The 20,763-nt window shown below is 36.6% G+C and overlaps 1 protein-coding gene across 3 annotated transcripts in view; it reads left to right on the forward strand.

Annotated features, from left to right (window-relative positions):
- Positions 1-20,763, forward strand: part of LOC149805809 (ankyrin repeat domain-containing protein 17-like) — a 141,076-nt gene that overhangs the window by 59,730 nt on the left and 60,583 nt on the right. For all 3 annotated transcript variants that reach the window (XM_089950509.1, XM_089950510.1, XM_089950511.1), the window contains exons 16-22: positions 3,411-4,277; positions 6,196-6,341; positions 8,124-8,266; positions 10,564-10,669; positions 11,246-11,353; positions 15,064-15,239; positions 19,475-19,536. In XM_089950509.1, the coding sequence (XP_089806635.1) occupies positions 3,411-4,277; positions 6,196-6,341; positions 8,124-8,266; positions 10,564-10,669; positions 11,246-11,353; positions 15,064-15,239; positions 19,475-19,536 (1,608 nt within the window). The remainder of the gene's footprint in view (positions 1-3,410; positions 4,278-6,195; positions 6,342-8,123; positions 8,267-10,563; positions 10,670-11,245; positions 11,354-15,063; positions 15,240-19,474; positions 19,537-20,763) is intronic.

Raw genomic sequence — 20,763 nt, forward strand, 5'->3', positions numbered from 1 at the left:
ACTTGTGAGCCAAGGGTCATGGGTTCATTACCAGCCCTGTCCAGCCCGGTGTGTCCTTGGGAAAGGCATTAAGCTTTTATTTCCTTGACATTATATGGCTGTGAGCTATTAAAACCACCCCACCCCCAAATCCCAGAACAAAACATGTAGCTTCAAAGAAAAACTAAATAGACTGAGCTTGCTTTGATTCCTTTACTATTTGTTTTGGAAATCTGTTCACATTTTTATATTTATATTATTAGTGGGTCAGACAATAGTTTTCAAGTTATTATTGTAAAAATAGTTTAGTTTTTAAGATGGTGATGGTGTTGGTAGTGATGATGGCGATGATATACAGTATGATGATGGTAACAATATTAATGATGTTTATGGAGATATTGATGATGCAAAGATGGAGAAAATGGAAAAATAAGCTCTTTACATAGTAGTAAGAGAAAATTCCATAAATTTAGGTTACCAGCTGTTAAAAATTTAAAAATTTAAAAACTTCTTAAAATTAAATGATTCTGAAATGTTGTTGGGACCATGAATCGATATACAGGAGTTCTCTAGTATTCTCTTTGTCCATCAGTCTCAATGTTTGCAAATGTAACCAGCATAGCTCTGTAACCTTTATACTTCACTGAATGCCATTTGGTTGGCAAATTTGCCTATTGCATGTAGATAGTTTTAGATAGTGTTTTAATGTTGCATCTTTTCAGATTCAGGTCTTGACATCTTTATTGCCCTTTTTCCATCTCTTTATTACGTCTCCAATGCATGAGATCCTCATAATCAGCAGACATAGTGATGCAGCTTATTGTATGCATTGTCTTGTACACCTATATGGGCCCTTTTTGCATTGTGTTATGGCCTTTGACAATTAACTTAATGTCTTTATATGAGATGTTGCTTGTAACTAGCATACTTTAGCAGCTATCATTATATATAATGGAATGTCATTTGGTTGGTCAGTTTACAAAGTGTGTAGATGTGCTGTTAAATGGTCTAATCCTTTCATATCCAATTTGTAACAGAAGTATTGCATTTTTTCATTGGTCTTAAATCTCCATTACAACAGATACTTATAAATAGCATGGCTCAGGAACGTAAATCAACATATTCAAATGCAGTTTGGTATGTACGTTATCTCAGAGACATAAATATACCTTTATGGGTTTTGTTTTGGCAACTGCATTTTGAATAGAGTTATGATTGATGACAATTAACTTTATGTCTTCACATGGGATGTTGCATGTAGCTCAATGTTCTGCTGCAAATTGATGAACATTATCTCGGAGACTTTCTTGTATGCATTTAGTTTCCATTAGATGAGTGAGGACTCTCAGAATGCTCATCCCCTTGACTTGTGTTTCCTCAAGATGACTTCACAAAAGTTAGTTAGATTTCAAACAGATTTGTCACGTAGCTTCAAATTGATGTTACCTTGAGTGAATTTAATTTCCAGCATTCTTTAACATTATTTATATTAGTTAGGGCCCTGACTGGCTGGTCTCCTGGCTTTGGTTTCTGCAGGATAACTTTACTAAGCTTCTTTGCATTTCAGCCAGATTTGGCAAGCTCTATACATTGATGAGACTTTGAATGAATTTAATTTAAAATGTTCACATTGTCATTAATACATGTGGTATGGGGAACTGTTGCATTAGTGATGACTATCTGTCCTCCAAAACATAACATTAGGTTGCTATTATTAGACCTATTAGGTGACTTACCACTTACCATATGCAGTGGCAGATTATCAAATTTGGAGCTGTATGGACCAAAGTCACTGCCATTGGAACATAAAAATGTAATGTACCTTTCTACATGACTAGTTAAATTTCCTTGGCCTAATTTTTATCATTGGTGTACTACACTTAGACTGGGACAGTTACCTATTGATTCTGAAGCTGACATGAAAGGTTAAGGTCAGTGGAGTTGATACAGTTTTATTGATTTCTACTCAGAAAGTTGAGTTTGCTGAGTCCAGTGTTCATTAATCTTTATAGTTTTCATGTGGACAGAGGTCCTGCCCTATTAATTCCTGAGCCAAGAGGTCAGTGGATAAGGTCACAACAACAAAAATTGACTGGGTTGTACATGGTAATTTTTATGAAGTTTTGTGCACTCTGTTTTTATCAAAGTTATAGTTGTTCTATATTTGAGGAAGAGCAACTCCCTATCAAGTCCATGATTGACAGGTCATGAGTCATTGTCACTGGAATGTCATGTGAAAGTGTGCATGTGTATGTGATTTGGATTTTTAATGTAGCTGTAACAATGTTTCAGTCATATCACTACGATGTCTCCAGTGTGGCAGTTTACAGTGATATCTAGCACTGGGGCATCATGCCGCAGACATGTAGCATGATGTCCCACCCAGTCACATTATCTTGACACCAGGCCGACCAGTCCTAACACTAACCTCTTAATGCTGAGTAACAAGTGAGGCAGCTGTTAGTGCCATTTTTGTAAGGCATTTGGTTGACTCAGCCTCGGATCGAACCCACGACCTCCCGCATCCGAGGAGGACGCTCTAACCACTAGGCCAGCGGAGCAGTTTATGTGAAAGTGTAAAATTATCTTTAACTACAGTAAATTAAGAGGGTCAGTCATTCTTCTAATGGCTGTTTTTACTTCACCTGGCCACGAGGCAAAGCAGCTTATGGTATGGTCCTTTGTTCATCATGCATCATCCATTTATAATTGATGTTTTCAACATCTCAAAAACTGTTCAACAGAATTTGATTAAATAAAACAATGCATCTTGTCATAAAGTTCTCACAAATTTGTTAAAATGATGCTGATCTGTCATCAGATGTGACCAATGTTACTGACAATAGTTGAACCTTTAAATGACTTCTCAATACAAAAAAATCTGCAATATTTGACCAAGTTTTACAGCATCATATTATATGAAGGTGTTTCATATTTGTTTTCAAGTTATGGGCCCTGGTTGCTTTTCCTCATAACTTTTTCTTTCTGCACCTTCACTTTACAGAGGAATATTCTGTCAATTATATAATTTTATAATGAAGAGACATTGAATGAGTTGGATTTCCAGTAGTTTACCATAAATACTTGCTTATAAGTCATGTCCAACTGTGAACTGCACAGACCCAGATCTAGGATCGCATAATATGCCTGCTGATCTGGGTCTGTGCAGTTTGTTAGGAGTAATGAGTAGAACAAACAACATAGACTTGGATCTACATTTGCATTATGCTACAGCAGATCAGGATCTTTGTTGTTTTCAATTTGATTTATGTTAGTATATATGGTACATCATCATTTAGAACAGTTACAGCCCCTGAATGTGTATTGTCTCCAAACTTGGGGTTTTTCAGCATCATACATCACTACAAGTTCTAGTTTAAACTTTTCTCAGTTCTCATAGTACTAAATTTTTTTCAATAATTCCTTTCCAGGTTCTCAGTCCCAGCAACCAGCACCATCACCTACTTTGCCTCTACAGTTGTCTCTACAGCAACATGTTCCTCCACCCCCACCACCTCTCCAGTCACTGTCACAGCAACAGCTACAGATACAGCACCAGTTTCAGCAACTTCAACAGCAACAACATCAGTTCCAACAACAACAGCAACAACAGTCTGTGATTAACCCTCCCTTGATGTTGAATGAATCCCAGAGACAGCATCTTCAAAATTTGATCTTGCGTCAACAGCAGGAGGTGCAGCAGCAGCAGTTGATTCAGCAGCCAACTACCCTCCAATTTCCCCAGCTTCAGTTGACTCCCCAACAACAGGACCAACTTCTGCAGATGCTGTCACAGCAATCTCTTCCACAGGCCTTTGGTCAGCAGCACGTACCCAGCCAGCAACCATTACAGCAACAGCAACCACAGACCCTTCAGCAGATGTTGCCCCAGGTACCCATCTCATCCCAAGTGCTGACACAGCAGCAACAACAACAATTGCTGCAGCAACAACAGCAGGCTCAATATCTGCAACAGCAACTGCAACAAATCAAACCTCCAGCTAATTTGCAGAAGCAAGTGAAGAACAAGAAGCACCTACTAAACAACCAGTTGGGGAATCAAGATTCAGGATTGGGAATTGAGACTGTCACACCTCCGCCGTCAACTCCTATGACTCCCAACCCATCACCAGTGTCTCCACAAACAATATCTCCGTTGTATGCTCCAATAGATCTGGATGCTCAAACAGAGAGCAATCATGACACTGCCCTGACACTGGCTTGTGCTGGTGGACACGCAGAGCTCGTCCAACTACTGCTTTCCAAAAATGCTGACATTGAACATCGTGATAAAAAAGGTATGTATTTTACAGAAATGTCATTTTAATTTTGTCACTCTAGCACGAATCTTTGCCATCAATACCATATATGCACTTGATTAAATCATTAATATTTTCTGTTTTTGAATGTGTTTTTTTAATTAAAAAAACAATAAATTGTTCCAGTTTTGGATACGGTTTGAAAGTATTAGTTTGATGAATAGAAGTTCTTGATGGGAGATCAGACTGTAATTGGTTGTCATTTAATAATTTGTCTTCCTTAACATAATTTTACACATCTAGTGATAGAATATTCTGGAAAATAATGAACTAACAAAATGATATCTTTCATGAATTCAGAAGATTAGTTGACCTAGAACTAATATTATGAAAGTCGTGTTCATTTATCTTTTGAAACACATTGGTTAAGTTTTGCACTTAGTTCATATACATGGAATATTTATGCCTCAACATTAATACCATTTTATGAACTTTCTTAACTTTTGATCACATGTACCTCAAGTGACCAATTGTGACATATTCAGAGATGCCAGCCATTCTGGATTTTGTGGAGTTGTGAAAAATTGAATATGAAAATTCAGTGTTCTGTATATTATGTTGATTAAATTGCTGAAAATCTAATTTTTTGGTACACAATTGAGAACATCATATTTCTTTGTGGACACAGGTAGGGAGAAAAAATTACTTCAGCAACAATATGATAGATTGGTACATAAAATAGTTTCAAAATGTAACAAAAAGTCATTGATGACAGAACGTGTTCATTGAACTGTAAATAAGTGAAAAATAAGACGACAGAGGTAAGAGACTGGAAATAGTCATATTGTTTTTGACGTAACTAATAATATACATGATCCGGTCATGAGTCCAAACCTCAGACGTTACATTTCTTGTAGCTCCACTAGTGCTGGTTGTTGTACATCATTTGTCTATCCATTAGCACAAGTTTGTTGTTATTACTCTTCCAGAACTACTTGGAGAAGATTGCTGCACACTTTATACACACATTCATTCCAAGGTCTAGTTGGTTGTAAATAAAAATGTCACTGCTTGGATACCCAATATAGTTGCCACAGAAGCCAATTTGAAAATCTTGTTTTTGCTACTTCTGAATGGATTGCCTTATCAACATGGGGTTTTCACTAAAAGACTTCTTATGATGTCTAATGGGTCTATTTGAAAATACTGCTGATCTAACAGTAGTTATCTTGTGAAACTTCTTGTTGCTACTTCTGAACAAAAAGTCTTATTGACATGGGGTTTTCATCGGAAGAGTTTGTGTGGTGTCAGTTGGGTCCTCAGTGAAAATGGTGCCAATCTGTAAATCTTGATATTGCTACTTCTCTTGACTGAATGGTCATATCAACATGGGGATTTTCATAGACTTCATACAATGTCCTTTTGGTCCTGAATGAAAATGTTACTGATCTGAATAGCGACCATCTTGAAAATATTGTTACTTCTTTTCCTTTTAGAATGCCATATTGACATGATAGAAGAATTCTTGTGAGGTCTAGTTGGCAACTACAGTGACCAACTTGAAAAATCTTCTCACTAATCGGTATGAACTGTGAACAGACAGATGAGCCTTTGGAAAAAGTAGGATAAGATGGGCATTTGGAATAAAGAGTGGTCTCCATACAAAAATAATAGCTCCGTTTAGCCACAAAAAAAAAAAGAAAAGAACTTTAACTTTTACCCTTCTGCTCATAATCGAGTCAAATAGCCAATGAAAAACGATGTTTCTAACACAACTAGGCAGTATGTTATTGAAGGATGACGGGGGATTTGGTGTTTTCGAGTCTATTCAGAAATAGCTTTCAAAATGTGATTCCTACTCGATTTTCAGGTGAAAATGACAAAAAGCTCCAGGGGTTAATGTGTTAAGATGTATAATTTGTTTCCTTTTAATGCTGGCTATGTTCTATTTTTACAGGTTTTACACCCCTTATCTTGGCGGCTACAGCAGGTCATGTAGATGTGGTGGAGATCTTGTTAGAGCATACTGCTGATATTGAGGCCCAGTCAGAAAGGACCAAAGATACTCCCTTGTCTTTGGCTTGTTCTGGTGGAAGATATGAGGTGAGAAGATTCATTCCTAACCATGAAAATGAAGAATTATTTACCCTGCATTTCCAGATAACAATATAGGGGTCACTTAATGAGAGTAACATCAGCGACATCATTGGATTCCTCCCTGTAGTCATTGATGTTAGAATTTCTGTGTTGATACAATTTTGTGTTGAAATTTCAAGAACTTGTGTATGATAATGGAATTTCCATGCATGATATTTTTATGCAACTTCTTTTATGCAGCACAAGTTCCTATGTGAATTTGTTTCCATGTATTAACTGTCTTCGACTCAAATGTAATGTAATACTGAAGCTTCTCAACAGTTTATTATCAGGTCAGTCCTTATATCCATTCTTCTTTCAGATCAGTCATTTATATCAATTCTTCCTTATATATAAATTCTTCCAGGAATTTTTCTGTGTTTAGATCCTTAATCTGAAATACATGATCAGTCCTATCGACTGTTAATTACTATTGCTGACTTTTAAGAAGGAAACTTATCTGTTTAAAGAACAGGTGTAATAAACTTATAATGAGAGATTGATAAGAATCTTGTTCTTGATAGGTCAAAAAAAAGGCTTCATACATTTTCAGGCCACAAAAGTCGTGCTTGATAGGTAAGACAGTTTGTCATACATTTCTGTGGTCTGTGCAAGTCGTGTTCTTAATAGGTCAGTCATTGTCACTTGTGATAGGTCAGAAAATGTTTCGAACATTTCTCAGGCCTTAAGAGTCAGACTTGACTGCATGTCATACATTTCTCTGGATCATACAAATCTTGTTCTTAATAGGTTAGTGTCAGTTTTGATAAGGTCAGACGGTACTTCAGATATTTCTCATTGCCATAAAAGTCTTGTTCTTAATGGGTCAGACTGTTTCATACACTTCTCAGGGCAGTATAAGTGTTTTTTGTTGCAGGCATTTCTCAGTGCCATTATAGTCATGATCTTAATATGTCAGATATTGTCATACATTTCTATGTGCCATTGGAATCTTTTTCTTAATAGGTTAGTTTGTGTCAGGAATAGGTCAGATGGTGTTTAAGATGTTTCTCTGGGCCATAGGAGTTATTTTCTTAATAGGTTAATTAATGTCATTAGTAATAGGTCAGATGGTGTTTAAAACATTTCTATGTGCCTTTGGAGTCTTTTTCTTAATAGGTTAATTAATGTCATTAGTAATAGGTCAGATGGTGTTTAAAACATTTCTATGTGCCTTTGGAGTCTTTTTCTTAATAGGTTGGTTAATGTCATTAGTAATAGGTCAGATGGTGTTTAAAACATTTCTATGTGCCTTTGGAGTCTTTTTCTTAATAGGTTAGTTAATGTCATTAGTAATAGGTCAGATGGTGTTTAAAACATTTCTCTGGGCCATAAGAGTCTTTTTCTTAATAGGTCAGGCAGTGTTTAAGACATTTTTTCCACAGTATTTATTTTTATCTCTGTTACTTAAGCAATTTAAGAGACGCATTTTATTTTTCAGCTTGTATTGTTGTTAAGATTCTCTGAAAGTTTATTGCTGAAGTTTCTAAAAGTTGGGTACTTGGATTGCATCATAGTATGGTGTGTAGTTTAGGCACTGTGTTCAATGTGGTCTTTTTTTTTTTGTTCTCAAGATACATTGACCAAAACATCCATCACCACTTTTACACACAAATGGTTGTAAAATGTTTGCATTTATGATTCTGTCCAGTTTTTTAAATTTATTTTTCTTCAGTAATACCTTGTAGATATAAAACTATATTGTCCAACAAAATTGTAGTAGAAACAACAACTTTTTTTGTATTTTAGGTTGTTGAACTGCTGTTGTCTCGCAATGCTAACAAAGAACATCGTAATGTGTCTGACTATACACCATTGAGTCTAGCTGCATCAGGGGGATATGTAAATATCATCAAGCTGCTACTCTCCCATGGAGCAGAGATAAATTCAAGGTCAGAGTAAGAAAAATCAGAATTTCTTTGATTGCAAGTTGATATGGACTTTGTAAATTTTGTTGGTGTACTATGAATTCACATCTGCAGAGCACTAGTGTTCCTAGAGTTGGTGGTTGCTAAATGCACATTGGAGAAGAATTGACCTGTGAAGAAGCTAAGACTGCTGCTCAATTCATGGGTTTAAGTGCTAACATAAAGAACAATTTCTGCAAAATCAAGGAAAGCAATACCAACAGACTGCTCCATTGGCTTAGTGGTTAGAGCATTTGCTTCGGATGCAGGAGTTCAAGGGTTCAAACCCCAGCAGAGTCATACCAAAGACTTATAAAAATGCTACTTGCAGCTGCCTCACCAGGCACTCAGCATTAAGAGGTTAGTGCTAGGACTGGTTAGCCTGGCGTCAAGATAATTTGACTGGGTGGGACATGATGCTACATGTCTGCTGCATGATGCCCCAGTGCTAGACATCACTGGAAACTGTCACACTGCAGAAATTGTTGCGATATGACTGAACAATTGTTAAAGCTATGTTGAAATTAAATCACACACACATTCCAACAAAATAAATTTATCCACTGTATTTTGAAATGCAGATCAGTACAACAGTATTATGTTATACATTTTGAGAGCTGAACACATGGGGTTTAGCCATATACTGTACGTGATCAGTAATTGATAAAGAGCCAGATAAATATTTTGTTTATTGGTGAAAAGTGAGTTATGTTGATCACTGAAGATAAATAAGTTTGTCAATTCTATAACATCTCTTTTACTGTACACATGGGATACTGATTTTTAGCGCTACTGATCATTGGGGATTTCATTAAAAGACATTATAAGGTCTGGTTGGTCCTAAATGAAAATGGGACCGATCTGATGTCCAATATGGCCACTACAGTGGCCATCTTGAAAATCTTGTTATTGCCAATCCTCCTAAACGAAAAGGAATATTGCAATGCAGTTTTCACTGAAATACTTCTTAACATGTTTAGTTGACCCAAATTGAAAATGGTGTTGATCTGATGTCCACCAGTGGCCAACTTGAAAATATTGTTTTCACTACTCCCCTTGAATAGATGGTTTTTGTTTTATTAAACAAACTCTTAAGATGTCTACTTGGTCCTAATGGTGCTATTCAGACATTCACTGTGCCTGACACATTAGCCATCCTGAAAATTGTTTTATCACTATTTTTTCCTGAATTGAAAGGTCATATCAACGTAGGGTTTCACTGAAAGACTTCTTATGATGTCTAGTTGGCCATAATGAAAATGGTGCTGATCTGACTTTGCCATAATGGCCGTCTTAAAAATCATTGTATCGCTATTTCTTGATGGTGATCATCAGAAATGGTGCCAATCAGACATCAAATATGGCCACCATAACATCCATCTTGAAAATCATGTTATCATTGCTCCTTCAGAAGGAAAAGTCAAATCAACATGAGTTTTCCACCAAAAGACTTCTTGTGATGCCTTGTTGAGCCTAAATGATAATGCTGGTATATGTACTGCAGCAGTACTGCAGCAGATAATTTGAAAATGTTATCACTGAAGAATATCGAGATGGCTTCAACATTATGCAGCTCAAAGAATGGAATGGCCTTTCTTGTATAAAATTCTTGGAATATTTTCAGCCAATAGAGCATCAGTCACTTCAAGTGACTCATGTTTTTTTTTTTTGTCTTCACATTATTTTGTTGACAAGGGGTGAGATTGTCCCTTTTTAATGAAAATTTTGATAGCATCTCCACTTCAGTTGATGTCTAGTTGATCAAAATTCGAAATGATAACAGTTTGAGAGTCAGTATGGCTACCATGGCAGCCATCTTTAGAATATTGTTAATATTTTAATTTAAAAGAATTGGAAGTCCTATCAAATTAGTAATTTCCACCAAAAGAACGTGTGATGTGAGGTTTAAATGAAAATGGTGCCACTCTGACATCCAATATGTCCACTACAGCCGCTAATTTGAATGTTTTGTTTTGCTGAAGAATGTCGAGATGGTTTCAACATTATCCATTTGATAGGAAGAAATAGTCTTACATTGAATTCCAGCAAAATTCTTTTGAACCAGTCAGATGTAAGTTTGAGAGACTCTAGTTATTATTTTGTTGTGGCTACAATCATGAATTTTAAAGGTTAAGTAAACAAAGATTCTTATGTGAAGACACTGCATACATTTAAAATGTGGTAGGAGTTGTTGGCAAATATCTCACTTGTGGGGAGGCAATTTTCTATTAATTATATGTGTAACAAGTCATTTAGAACAGTAAATCTTGTTTTTATTTCAGGACTGGCAGTAAGCTTGGAATTTCACCTTTAATGCTGGCTGCTATGAATGGTCACACAGCTGCAGTCAAGTTGTTACTAGATATGGGAAGTGACATAAATGCACAGGTAAAGTTTATATTTGTCTTTGAAATGGAATCTTTACAGAAATTAGGGAAGTTTATTTTTTCATTATTTCGCAGGTTTATTCACATATTTTACTGTCACAGATCTTGTTGACAAGAAATAAGGAAGGTATTTCACAAGTATAATGCAAAATTATTGTAGGTACTTCATGTACTCGCTTATAAGTGGAGTCCAACTGTACAGACCCATATCTGTCATTGCATAATGTGCCTTCAGATTTGTCAGGAGTAATTATATGAGCAAACAGCATAGACACTGATCTACAGGCACATTATGCTGTGGCATATCAGGATCTTTGTTGTTTGCAGTTTGACTCAACGTATAAGCTAGTAAATACAGTATTTTACTTACTGCAAGGTTTACATTTTGGATGGTTGACTTTTGCAATGCTTTTGTTTGGGACTTTTTTGTTGACAGCATTGTTTTTTTAATGAAATTCCATCTGTGCAATAATAGTTCTCGATGTAGAAGAAATTTCAGAAATCTTGAGGCTTTTCAGAGAATTCATAATTGTAGTTTTTTATTGCTAACTTAAAGTGCATTTTTTTCCTTCCCCAGATTGAGACCAATCGCAACACAGCGTTGACTTTAGCATGTTTCCAAGGTCGGCATGAAGTTGTGAGCCTGCTTGTTGACCGCAAAGCTAATATCGAGCACAGGGCTAAGGTGAGTCCCAACATTAGAGCAGAGTTTTTCTTGACCTTCTTGTGGCTCTAAAGTCAGAAAATCTACAAGCTATACGTAAGTTCCTTGTATGTCCTCATAATAGCAGAAGGGGGCAAATGGCTGCTGTCTGTCCATTGGCATTTTATCCTGAATCCATGGGAGACTTGTTTAAAAAAAAAAAAAATGTAGTTTGGATTAAAGCATTGTGGGGCTGCTCAGTGGGGTATAATGTCCCCTCCCCCAAGTTCAGTCCATTAAATAATAAAATCAGACCTACAACATTGTTTGCCCTACTGGCTACATACTGGTGGTCTGTCTGTCTTCCGTCTGTCTGTCCTGTCAGCACAATTTTCTTATCATTTTTCCTTCTGAATTACTTGGAGGATTGCAATGAAACTTGGCACACATTCTGGTCTAGTAAGGCCAGATTGAAAATGGTGTGGTTTTGACATCCTGTTTGGCTGTCGCTGTAGCCAACTAGGAAATCATGTTAATGCAAATGCTTCTGAATGGATGATCACATCATAATGGGGCTTTCATTGAATGACTTACAATATCCAGTTGGACTTAAACAAAAATGGTTATGATCTAACATTGATGTGACTGCCTTGGTAGCCATCCTGAAAATCTTGCTGTTGCTCAGTATTGGAGATGGTTTCAACACCCGACAGTTGAAAGAAGGAATAATTTTATTTGGATCTTTTGAAATTCTTTTAAGCCAGAAAGGTCAGACCCTTTGAGGAGCTCTTCTTGAAATTAATATGTACCACAGAGGTATAAATTTTTTGAAAATCAACAGCTGTCCCTGGGCAACCAACTTTGAAAAGCTGCCCAGTAAATTACTTTGGTTGCCCCAAAATTTGCAGGAATTATAGGTTACTGCATTTGTATGGGAATTTTTTTGGTGTGTTTTTTGTGTGATTAATACTGCACAACTTTGGGAGTGCAGTATTAGTCTGAAAAAATAAGTTAATTTGTTTCCTATACAAGTGCAGTAACCTTTTCATTATATACTCATTTTGTTTTCCTACCTAAGGCTTAATAATAAATGAATACACTACAAGAAACAAAGTAATAAAATTTATGCTGTATTTAAAAAAAACAAAAACAACATTATATATTCATCAATACATAGTAAAAATATTAATGTGCACATAGCACCGCCCAGCAACCATTGAACTTCACGCTTGACATTAGTTTTAAAAAAATCTAATTTTGGTCTACTTAAAAATTAAAATTTAGAGTTGTATTTTGAATGAATGTGCATTGAAAAAACTTTTCCAGTTGGTCTGCAATGGATGGATTTTGATTTTTTGCTGATCCAACTCAATTCTGCTTTTCTGCTTATGATGGACTATATTGGGTCAGTTCAGTGCAGTAAGGAGAATGTGATTTCAGGTGGAAATGTAGTTGAAAATACAGCACAGTATCATTGTGTATCAGGTTTTCCATGACATGGGTAATGTCATTCAGGTTTGCAGAACTAAGAAAGTACATTCTGATGAAATTCAAGATGCATAAATGTAAGTATATTTATTATCATTCTTATTACCAGCTAAAGAAAACATGTTTCTGTCGTGTTACTTGCATGCTATTTGTCGAAGGGACACAGTCCCTAGACCTATGTACCTGACCTGGCTTCTATTGCTAGCCTAACATTGTCTCAGAAAATTTAAATAGGGAAAATTGCAATGTAGCTGTTGTTTGATGGTCCATTTAGCCAGCAGAAATAAGACTTACTGGCTCTGAGGGTCTTAGATTTTTACCAACAGTTATTTTTTTTCTTGAATTTTGAATTTTGACTGACTTGTACAATGGTACGTATCTGATAAGATATGCAATAGCCCTTGGCCTCAGTATGTTTTTCTGTGCTATTGTTATAGTTATAGACGAGAGAGAGAGAGAGAGAGCTCTGGTCAAACCAATCTATTTGTGAAAAGTTACAAACATTTCTCCTAAATGGCTGTTTAAATGATCAGTATGGTCTTTTCATACTGTGTCTCTCACATTTTATTTAGGACATTGTGAATATCACGTTTATTTGTTTGCTTGTTTGAATGTTTCATTTGTGACTCAGTAAAATTGTCCACATCGTTAACTCTATCATCTCTACTTTCAAATGGATGAAACTGCCTGTTTGGTTTATTAAAAATACAAAAGTAATAAATCGAAAGCTGAAGCATCTGCTACATGAGTGTACATTGTTTAAAACCAAAGTAGTTCCTATTACATGATACTAATTTTAGATGTGTGTTGTGCACTATGGAAAAGTACTGAATGGGTCTATCAATGGAAAGTTAATGGAGAACAAAATGAGCATATATACACACAGACAAACACACACACACATGCCAACCACTATGCTTTTGGCGTAATCATTACACATTTTTTCACTAAATTATGCCTTATGCGTAACTGTATTTGTATTATGCGTTTTTGGTACATCCCCCTCCAAAAAAAGTAATAATTTGTTTTCTCATTTTTATTAACATCCCATTAATTCTACAGACCATGTTCTAGAAAAGATGGCTTCTATGTAACTATGACACAAGAGTATGCTTGTCCAAAGACTTGCATACACTTTCCTAACAATATTATGTTCTATTTATAGCAGTTAACCTATTTCCAAGAAACATGCTGGTTTCTACTTTTACTTTGTAGTTTCCAATCAGTAAGGAATGTATTGAAATTCCCATGTATTCTTGTATCAGATTTAATAAGTTCAAAAGCATGATTTTCATTTTTCATAACAAAATTATTCCAAAAATTAATGTTTTTTTTTACAGAATAGTTGTATTTGTCACAAATTATTTTTAATATTATGAATACAATTATATGTATGAATCTTTAATTATATCAACATGGATTCTAAAGAGGAGGTTGTTAAATATATTCAAGCCATATCCAACTTTTGCACACAAAAAACGGATTTTATTTTTCTGTTATACTGCATATTTAAAAAAAATACTAAAGAAAGCCCTAATTAGCATAGTGTAAGTGTTTATCATTATGATCTGTCAGCATAGAATTGTGAAAGTGTAATTACTTTTTGAAGTCATCCATATCAAAGCACTATTACGATAATGGTGCCCAGGATGTTGTGGAGGGATTAAAAATAACTACAATCTCAGGATGTGGCTCAGTAGAATGCAATTATTTAAGTTAAGATTTTTTTTTTTTGGTTGACATCTGTTTGTGTAGTTGTTGTTCTGCAATAAACTGATCAGTGCCAGAAAAAAAGCATGCCTGATACAGTGAACTTAAACATCTAGTATTAGCCAGCTTCTGAATTGCCTGTTGATGGTTGGAAGTAGGAAATATGCATAATTGTCTCTGACAGGTAGTTGTTGAATCGGTAGCAATCATTAACAATTGTATAAATAGAAATTAGTAGACCTATAGGTTGCTCATACAAATTAAAATTTTTATCATAGTATTGGACTCATTGCACAAAAAGGTGGTGGCGGTGATACAGTTGGTTGTTTGAAGCTGACATTTAGTTGTTCTGGGCTGCCAGACAATAAATTCTTCTACCATGTGCCAACATAATGAAGGCTAAAATATTACCATGTAAACTCCAATCTGATGCTCAAAAGCCTAATGTAATTGGATTTATCAGTTCTGTGTGTGTATGTGTGCATCCTTGCATGTGTGTGCTTTTATTTTGGTTGCATGTCATGTTTTATATATTTTTCCTGTGTTTTATTCAGACTGGCCTTACCCCTCTTATGGAAGCTGCTTCTGGAGGTTATGTAGAGGTTGGGCGTGTACTGCTAGATAAAGGGGCTGATGTCAATGCACCACCAGTACCATCTTCCAGAGATACAGCTTTAACAATTGCTGCAGACAAAGGACACTATAGATTTGTAGAATTGCTCTTGCAGAGGTTAGTATGATGTACTGTGAAATAGTTTAAAGTTGTTGGGTTCCAATTTTTGTGCAACACCTAGGTCACAAATTTAAAGTTGGAATAAAATATCTACTAAGCTGACACTCACCCTGTCCCCCCCCCCCATATCATATACAATGGAAAGGCATCGCTGGTTCTTTCTTTCTTTGAATACCATGCCTGTCTATAATGCTGAAAAATGTGAAATATACATTATTATTAGAACATGAATAATGTGGAGTGCTGGAACTGACTTGTTGCAATTTAATTTGATTGCAAAATTTAATAAACATGAAACCTCGTGTGAGATTGTAATGTTTTGTGTATGTAGATTTTCTCACTGTCCTTGTCTGTTATTTCTCCTTCAGATACGTTCCCCAATCACATTAATGTTAGGGGATATAAGCCTGCTACCTCACAAATCCAGCCCAACTAAAAGAAAGAAGAAAAAAACCTTTTCCATCTAGCTATTATAGACAATGGGCAATAACTCTTGCCTTTTACATCTCCTTACCACAGCCAGGTGTTGCTAGTTTTTAAGCTTTGCTGCTCTACTGGTAAACACATACATTATGCCTGAAACAATCCAAGCCATCTTAGTATTAAAATTGGACCATCCAACTTTAAATTTGGTTTATTGTGTTGGACAATCATTCTAGAGGATATATACATTTTGTTACAATTTGTTGTTTTTTTCCTTCAAATTTGAGGAGCGTTGTCACCTTTTTGGATTTGTCTATTTAAGACCATGTTGCGTGTTGTTGTTGAACTCGTGTTGTCATTTACGAGTTAATGCTACACTATTATTTTTGTCTACTCTTCAGTAATGGGGGTGGTATTAGTGAATTACAGACATGCTGAATAGCTCATTTTTGCTTTGTTTTCTTGTGTAGTTAAAGTATGTCAACTAAATGTATGCAATGCAAAGAAGTTCGAAGCAGAATAGGACAACCATGACCCTTGTATTGTATGTACTAAGTCGACATCGTCTATGCCAAACAGCATGTGTAGTACATGGTAGTCTATGCAGCAGTAATCCAGAAGGCATCAGAAGGGAAGGAAAGATGGAATATGTCAATGAAAGATAACATTGACATCCTCAGTATACATCCTAAGTCAAACTCCATTGTGAGTCTTGTGGGGGACACTGTGCCCCCCCCCCCCCCCCTCCCCCCCAGTTTGTCACTTGCAACTATCAGCCACAGTAACATTCATGGCAGTAGAGCAGAATAATGTTGGTAAAACCATCCAACCTCAACATGCATCATCTGGTCCAGGAAACAACACAATTACTCACTGGGTGAGTGGACAGAAATGTGTTCCATACCACATTAAAGCTATTGTGGAACTTAGTCGCTATGTCTTCAGTGTTAGATTTGGCCTCATTGGCAGTTTTCGGATTCGCAGAGAAATCATGCTTGAGAGGCAACAGCTAGACTTGCGCGAATCTGGACAACTCACCATTCCATTGCTTGTGTGTTGACTGCTTCGGCCAACTTAGAGCTGTTATGACGTGGCACATGTTTGTGGTCCACATCGCTCAGACCTCATCTTACCCTGGCATTACAGATGACCCCGTTTTTGTAACCGTTACTCTTTCAAGGCAAAATTGAAGAAGTTTGGAGGGAAGCAGCTCAAGAACTGACCCTCCAATTCACTGCTAAACCCACATAGGCATTTTGAAACAACTGACTTCCACCACTGCAGAGGGACAATAAGCGGACTAGGGACAAGGGATCTTTTCAGTCAGATATGCAATATAGATCCCAGCCCAGTGCCAGGAGATAAGTCTAACCAAGCTAGTAGGCACCATACAGAGGTGGCAAGAAAGGAAGTTTCTCTGCCTTTAAGTTTCCTAACGCTGACGTTGACCTACCCTCCCCACTGCCTGCAGACAGCCTACCTGTGCTGCAATTTCAGGTTCACTGGATCACCTTATTCCCTTGAATTATTGGATAATCTAGATCATTCAGAGGGGCTTCAGATTTCATTTATCAAAGCCCCCCCCTTCCCATTCCTGTCCCTATTCACAGATGTAACGTCAGATTGGGAGAAGGATGGAATGATGCCTTTCTGCAACAGGAGATATAGTCCCTCAGTGAAAAACCTGGTGGAGATTGTGTAAACACCGCAATTGCTGAGGTTTGATTTCAAGCTGTTTCTTATTCGGAAAGGCAAACGACAAGTTGAGGGTGATCATTGACCTGAGTCACTTCTACCAGTACATTTTGCAGCTTAATTTCAAGATGGAGATGGTGAGATTGGGATGAGTATGCCATCAGTCTTGACCTGACTGATACATATTTTTATGCCCCTGTGTACCCAATGTCAGGGAAATATCTGTTTTGCTGGCCATGCTGCGGATTATCAGTTTTAATCCCTACCCTTTGGCTGTAACATCATCCCTTTAGTTTTTACTAAGGTTGTGGATTGCATCATCGCCCTGTTTTGATTGAATTCTATGATGAAGGCAGCCTACCTGGGCAACATCCTCTTCCATAGACAGGTTGAGAGCATTGGCAATGCAAGATCCTGTTTGCACACTCAAGCACTACTTGAAATGCACAGTAACAAGTTGTGGCATGTGCAGGCGTCCATTTCTTCAGTTGAAAGCTGGGAAAGAGGATATCACACCTCAAGCCCTTCATGGCTGAAATGGGTGTTATGTTCAGCATACTCAGAGGTCTCACAAGATCAGTCGCCTCATGAACATTACTGCATATCAGTTCAGAACGATATCTGCAAGGCTCTTGTTCAGACATAAAATATCAATCTGAGATAAGTAGAAATGGTTGGTTGGCATGCAGAATGAACTTTCTCAAGCTTTTATCTCAGATTTAGCTTTGCAGAGGCAAAGCTTGATTCTTGTAGTTGGCAGCCCAGATGACCACCAGACTCAATTTAAATAATCAACACAGCCAGTTGGCTTAGCTGGATTCTCTGTTGAAATTTTTCAGGGAAGATTTCAATTATCTTTGTAACCATAGGTAGGGGTCACAAATCAAGTGACCCGAGATTGTGTTGCTTATATAATTAGGAGAACATATTATAGTTAGCATGGGGAATCCAGTCATCATTCTCTGGAATTATACTCCATGTAGAGGTGAAATGCTCAGAATTCCCTCCTTTTGTTACCTATTGTCCTAACATTAATGTGATTGGGGAAAGTATTTGAAGGAGAAAGCAAATTTAAGTAAATTGTGTTTCTCCAAGAATATTCACCCCAATCACATTACTTAAAAACCCTTCCAACCACCCTGCAATGTGAGCTTCCATATTAGTATATTGCTCAGCTTAAAAATTAGTGATGCCTAAGGGTAGGTAATATTCAAAAATAATTTCCCTTTGTCAATATGAGATAGATGGGACAAAATGATTTTTGTCTTTTAGTCATGCTGGATTTGCGAGGTAGCAGGCTTATATCCTCCAACATTAGTTTGATTGGGTAAGTATTCTTGCACAGCGTGTGCATTAATTTCACAGATCCAAGTTTGGACCACATTGTAAGGTCACCCAGCAACAAGGGGTTCCCATGGGGCAATCTTGGCAGGATTATTTCAAACATGAGAGGTTTACAGTCACTGATTTGATCAGGCACCTAATCTCTAAAATTGTTGAGAACTTGACACTTTAATAGTGGTCTTTAAGAATACACAAGGACCTAATTACTTAATATTACAATAGTGGTATTAGACGAGTTTTGTCAGATGTGTGGATAAAGAAGTAGACATTTTCTTTAAGATCTCCACATTTATGCCAGATATTAGCAATGAATAGCTTAATTAATCAATTTAATAACTGCAGTAAAGAGTACTTCTGTTTGCTTGCAAATGCATGGAAATTAATCTTGATATAATTGTTTGCAGAGACATCATTTTTTGTGGGTAAAGGATAGGGCCAAGAATTTTGGTACCCACTAAGATGTACTTTTTACCATTAAAAGCCACAAAAAATAAAGTATGTCACAGTATTTTTTCATTGAAGAATGATCCAGTTGTATCATTTTTCTGTGATGTTAAAAATAAATTCAGGGCCAAAATTGTATTACAAAAATTACTATTTTCATTCAGTTAGTCCAGTAGCATTACAGTTAGCAATAGCAACATGCACATCTGGAGTTATCTTTGCATTATTCAAAATAAATTGACAAATGGCAGTTACCATTTTCTCCTGTTTTCCTTGAATCAACACTGATAATTGCAGGGTTATATAAGGAATATTTTATTTTTCAGATGTGCTGCCGTTGATGTCAAGAACAAAAAGGGCAACTCTCCATTATGGCTAGCTTGTAATGGTATGCTATGATTAGTTGCTTCCCACCTTCCCCCTTCCCCCCCCAGTTTGTTGAAAATGTACTTGTCTTCGTAATTGAATAGGCTGTTTCAGCAATTGCCATGGAAGTGACACATGCAAATTGCTCTTAACTATTCATTATCTAATGCAAGTTAGGTGATATTTGTGCTGATGTGTGTCAGATAGTGTGAATCTGGATGATGAAAGGAGACCGGTTTTGTTTTGTACTATAGCCATCTTCTGTACTACCTTGTGCCCTGCTCTCCTTCTTGCTGCCCTTCCCCTTTTTGGTGGTATTCTGCCTTCTCAGTCCCAGAAGTTTTAATACATAGTATGAGATAACATTCAGTGTTCATTTAAAGCTTGAACCTTGTTCCTTATAACCATTCCTTTACTTGCAGATTTTAAAACAAGACAAAACAAAACATCAAATGCCCTATTTTCTATAGATAGTGCCCACACAGAACACTTGATTGTGGTGAAAGTGCCGTTCTAAGCAAATTACACTTGTCTGGGTCTGAGACCACCCTTAATTTAGCATCTTGTCTAATGACATACAGGGAACAATCATGCAGTATTGTGCAAACTGTATTTTAGCTCAGTTGGTCATAGACCAGAAGAGCTCATGGGATATACTGTTGTCCATCATATGTCCATCCTTTAACTAGTCATCCTATTTGGAGGATTGCCTTGAAATTTAATATGCTTTCACCCCATGGTTAGTTGACCCTCAGTGAAAATGGTGTTACTTGGACATCCAATATGGCCACTACAGCAGCCATCTTGAAAATCTTATCACTACTCCTACATGGCTGTTCATATCAGAATATGAAGTTTTCAATATGAAGTCTGACAATACCAACCCATTTGTATCCCCTACTGATTTCAATAATGGAAATCTTTAATGTAATAAAAAGTGCAGGGAACTTAGTCAATTCGTTCATTGATTTATAATTTCTAAACTGACTGTGAGTAGAGTGGCCCTAACACCGTAATCATCTGCACATTTCATGCTTAACGGAAGTTTACAGTATAATAGAAGGACATGCCATGATCCATTTCCAGTTCCTGGACAAGTCCATTTTTAGCAAAGGGGTGTGTGCACGATTACATATGTACATACATAAGTGGTCTGTTTCCGATATTTACAATGTCGAATCAAGCAAAGGAAAAGAATGACAACAAATTTGCGTTTCATGTGGATTTAACAAACGGTTTAATTTCTATA

Source organism: Sinohyriopsis cumingii, chromosome 2 (assembly GCF_028554795.1).
Source record: "Sinohyriopsis cumingii isolate HCF-2022 chromosome 2, ASM2855479v2, whole genome shotgun sequence".
Taxonomy (NCBI): Eukaryota; Metazoa; Mollusca; class Bivalvia; order Unionida; family Unionidae; genus Sinohyriopsis; species Sinohyriopsis cumingii.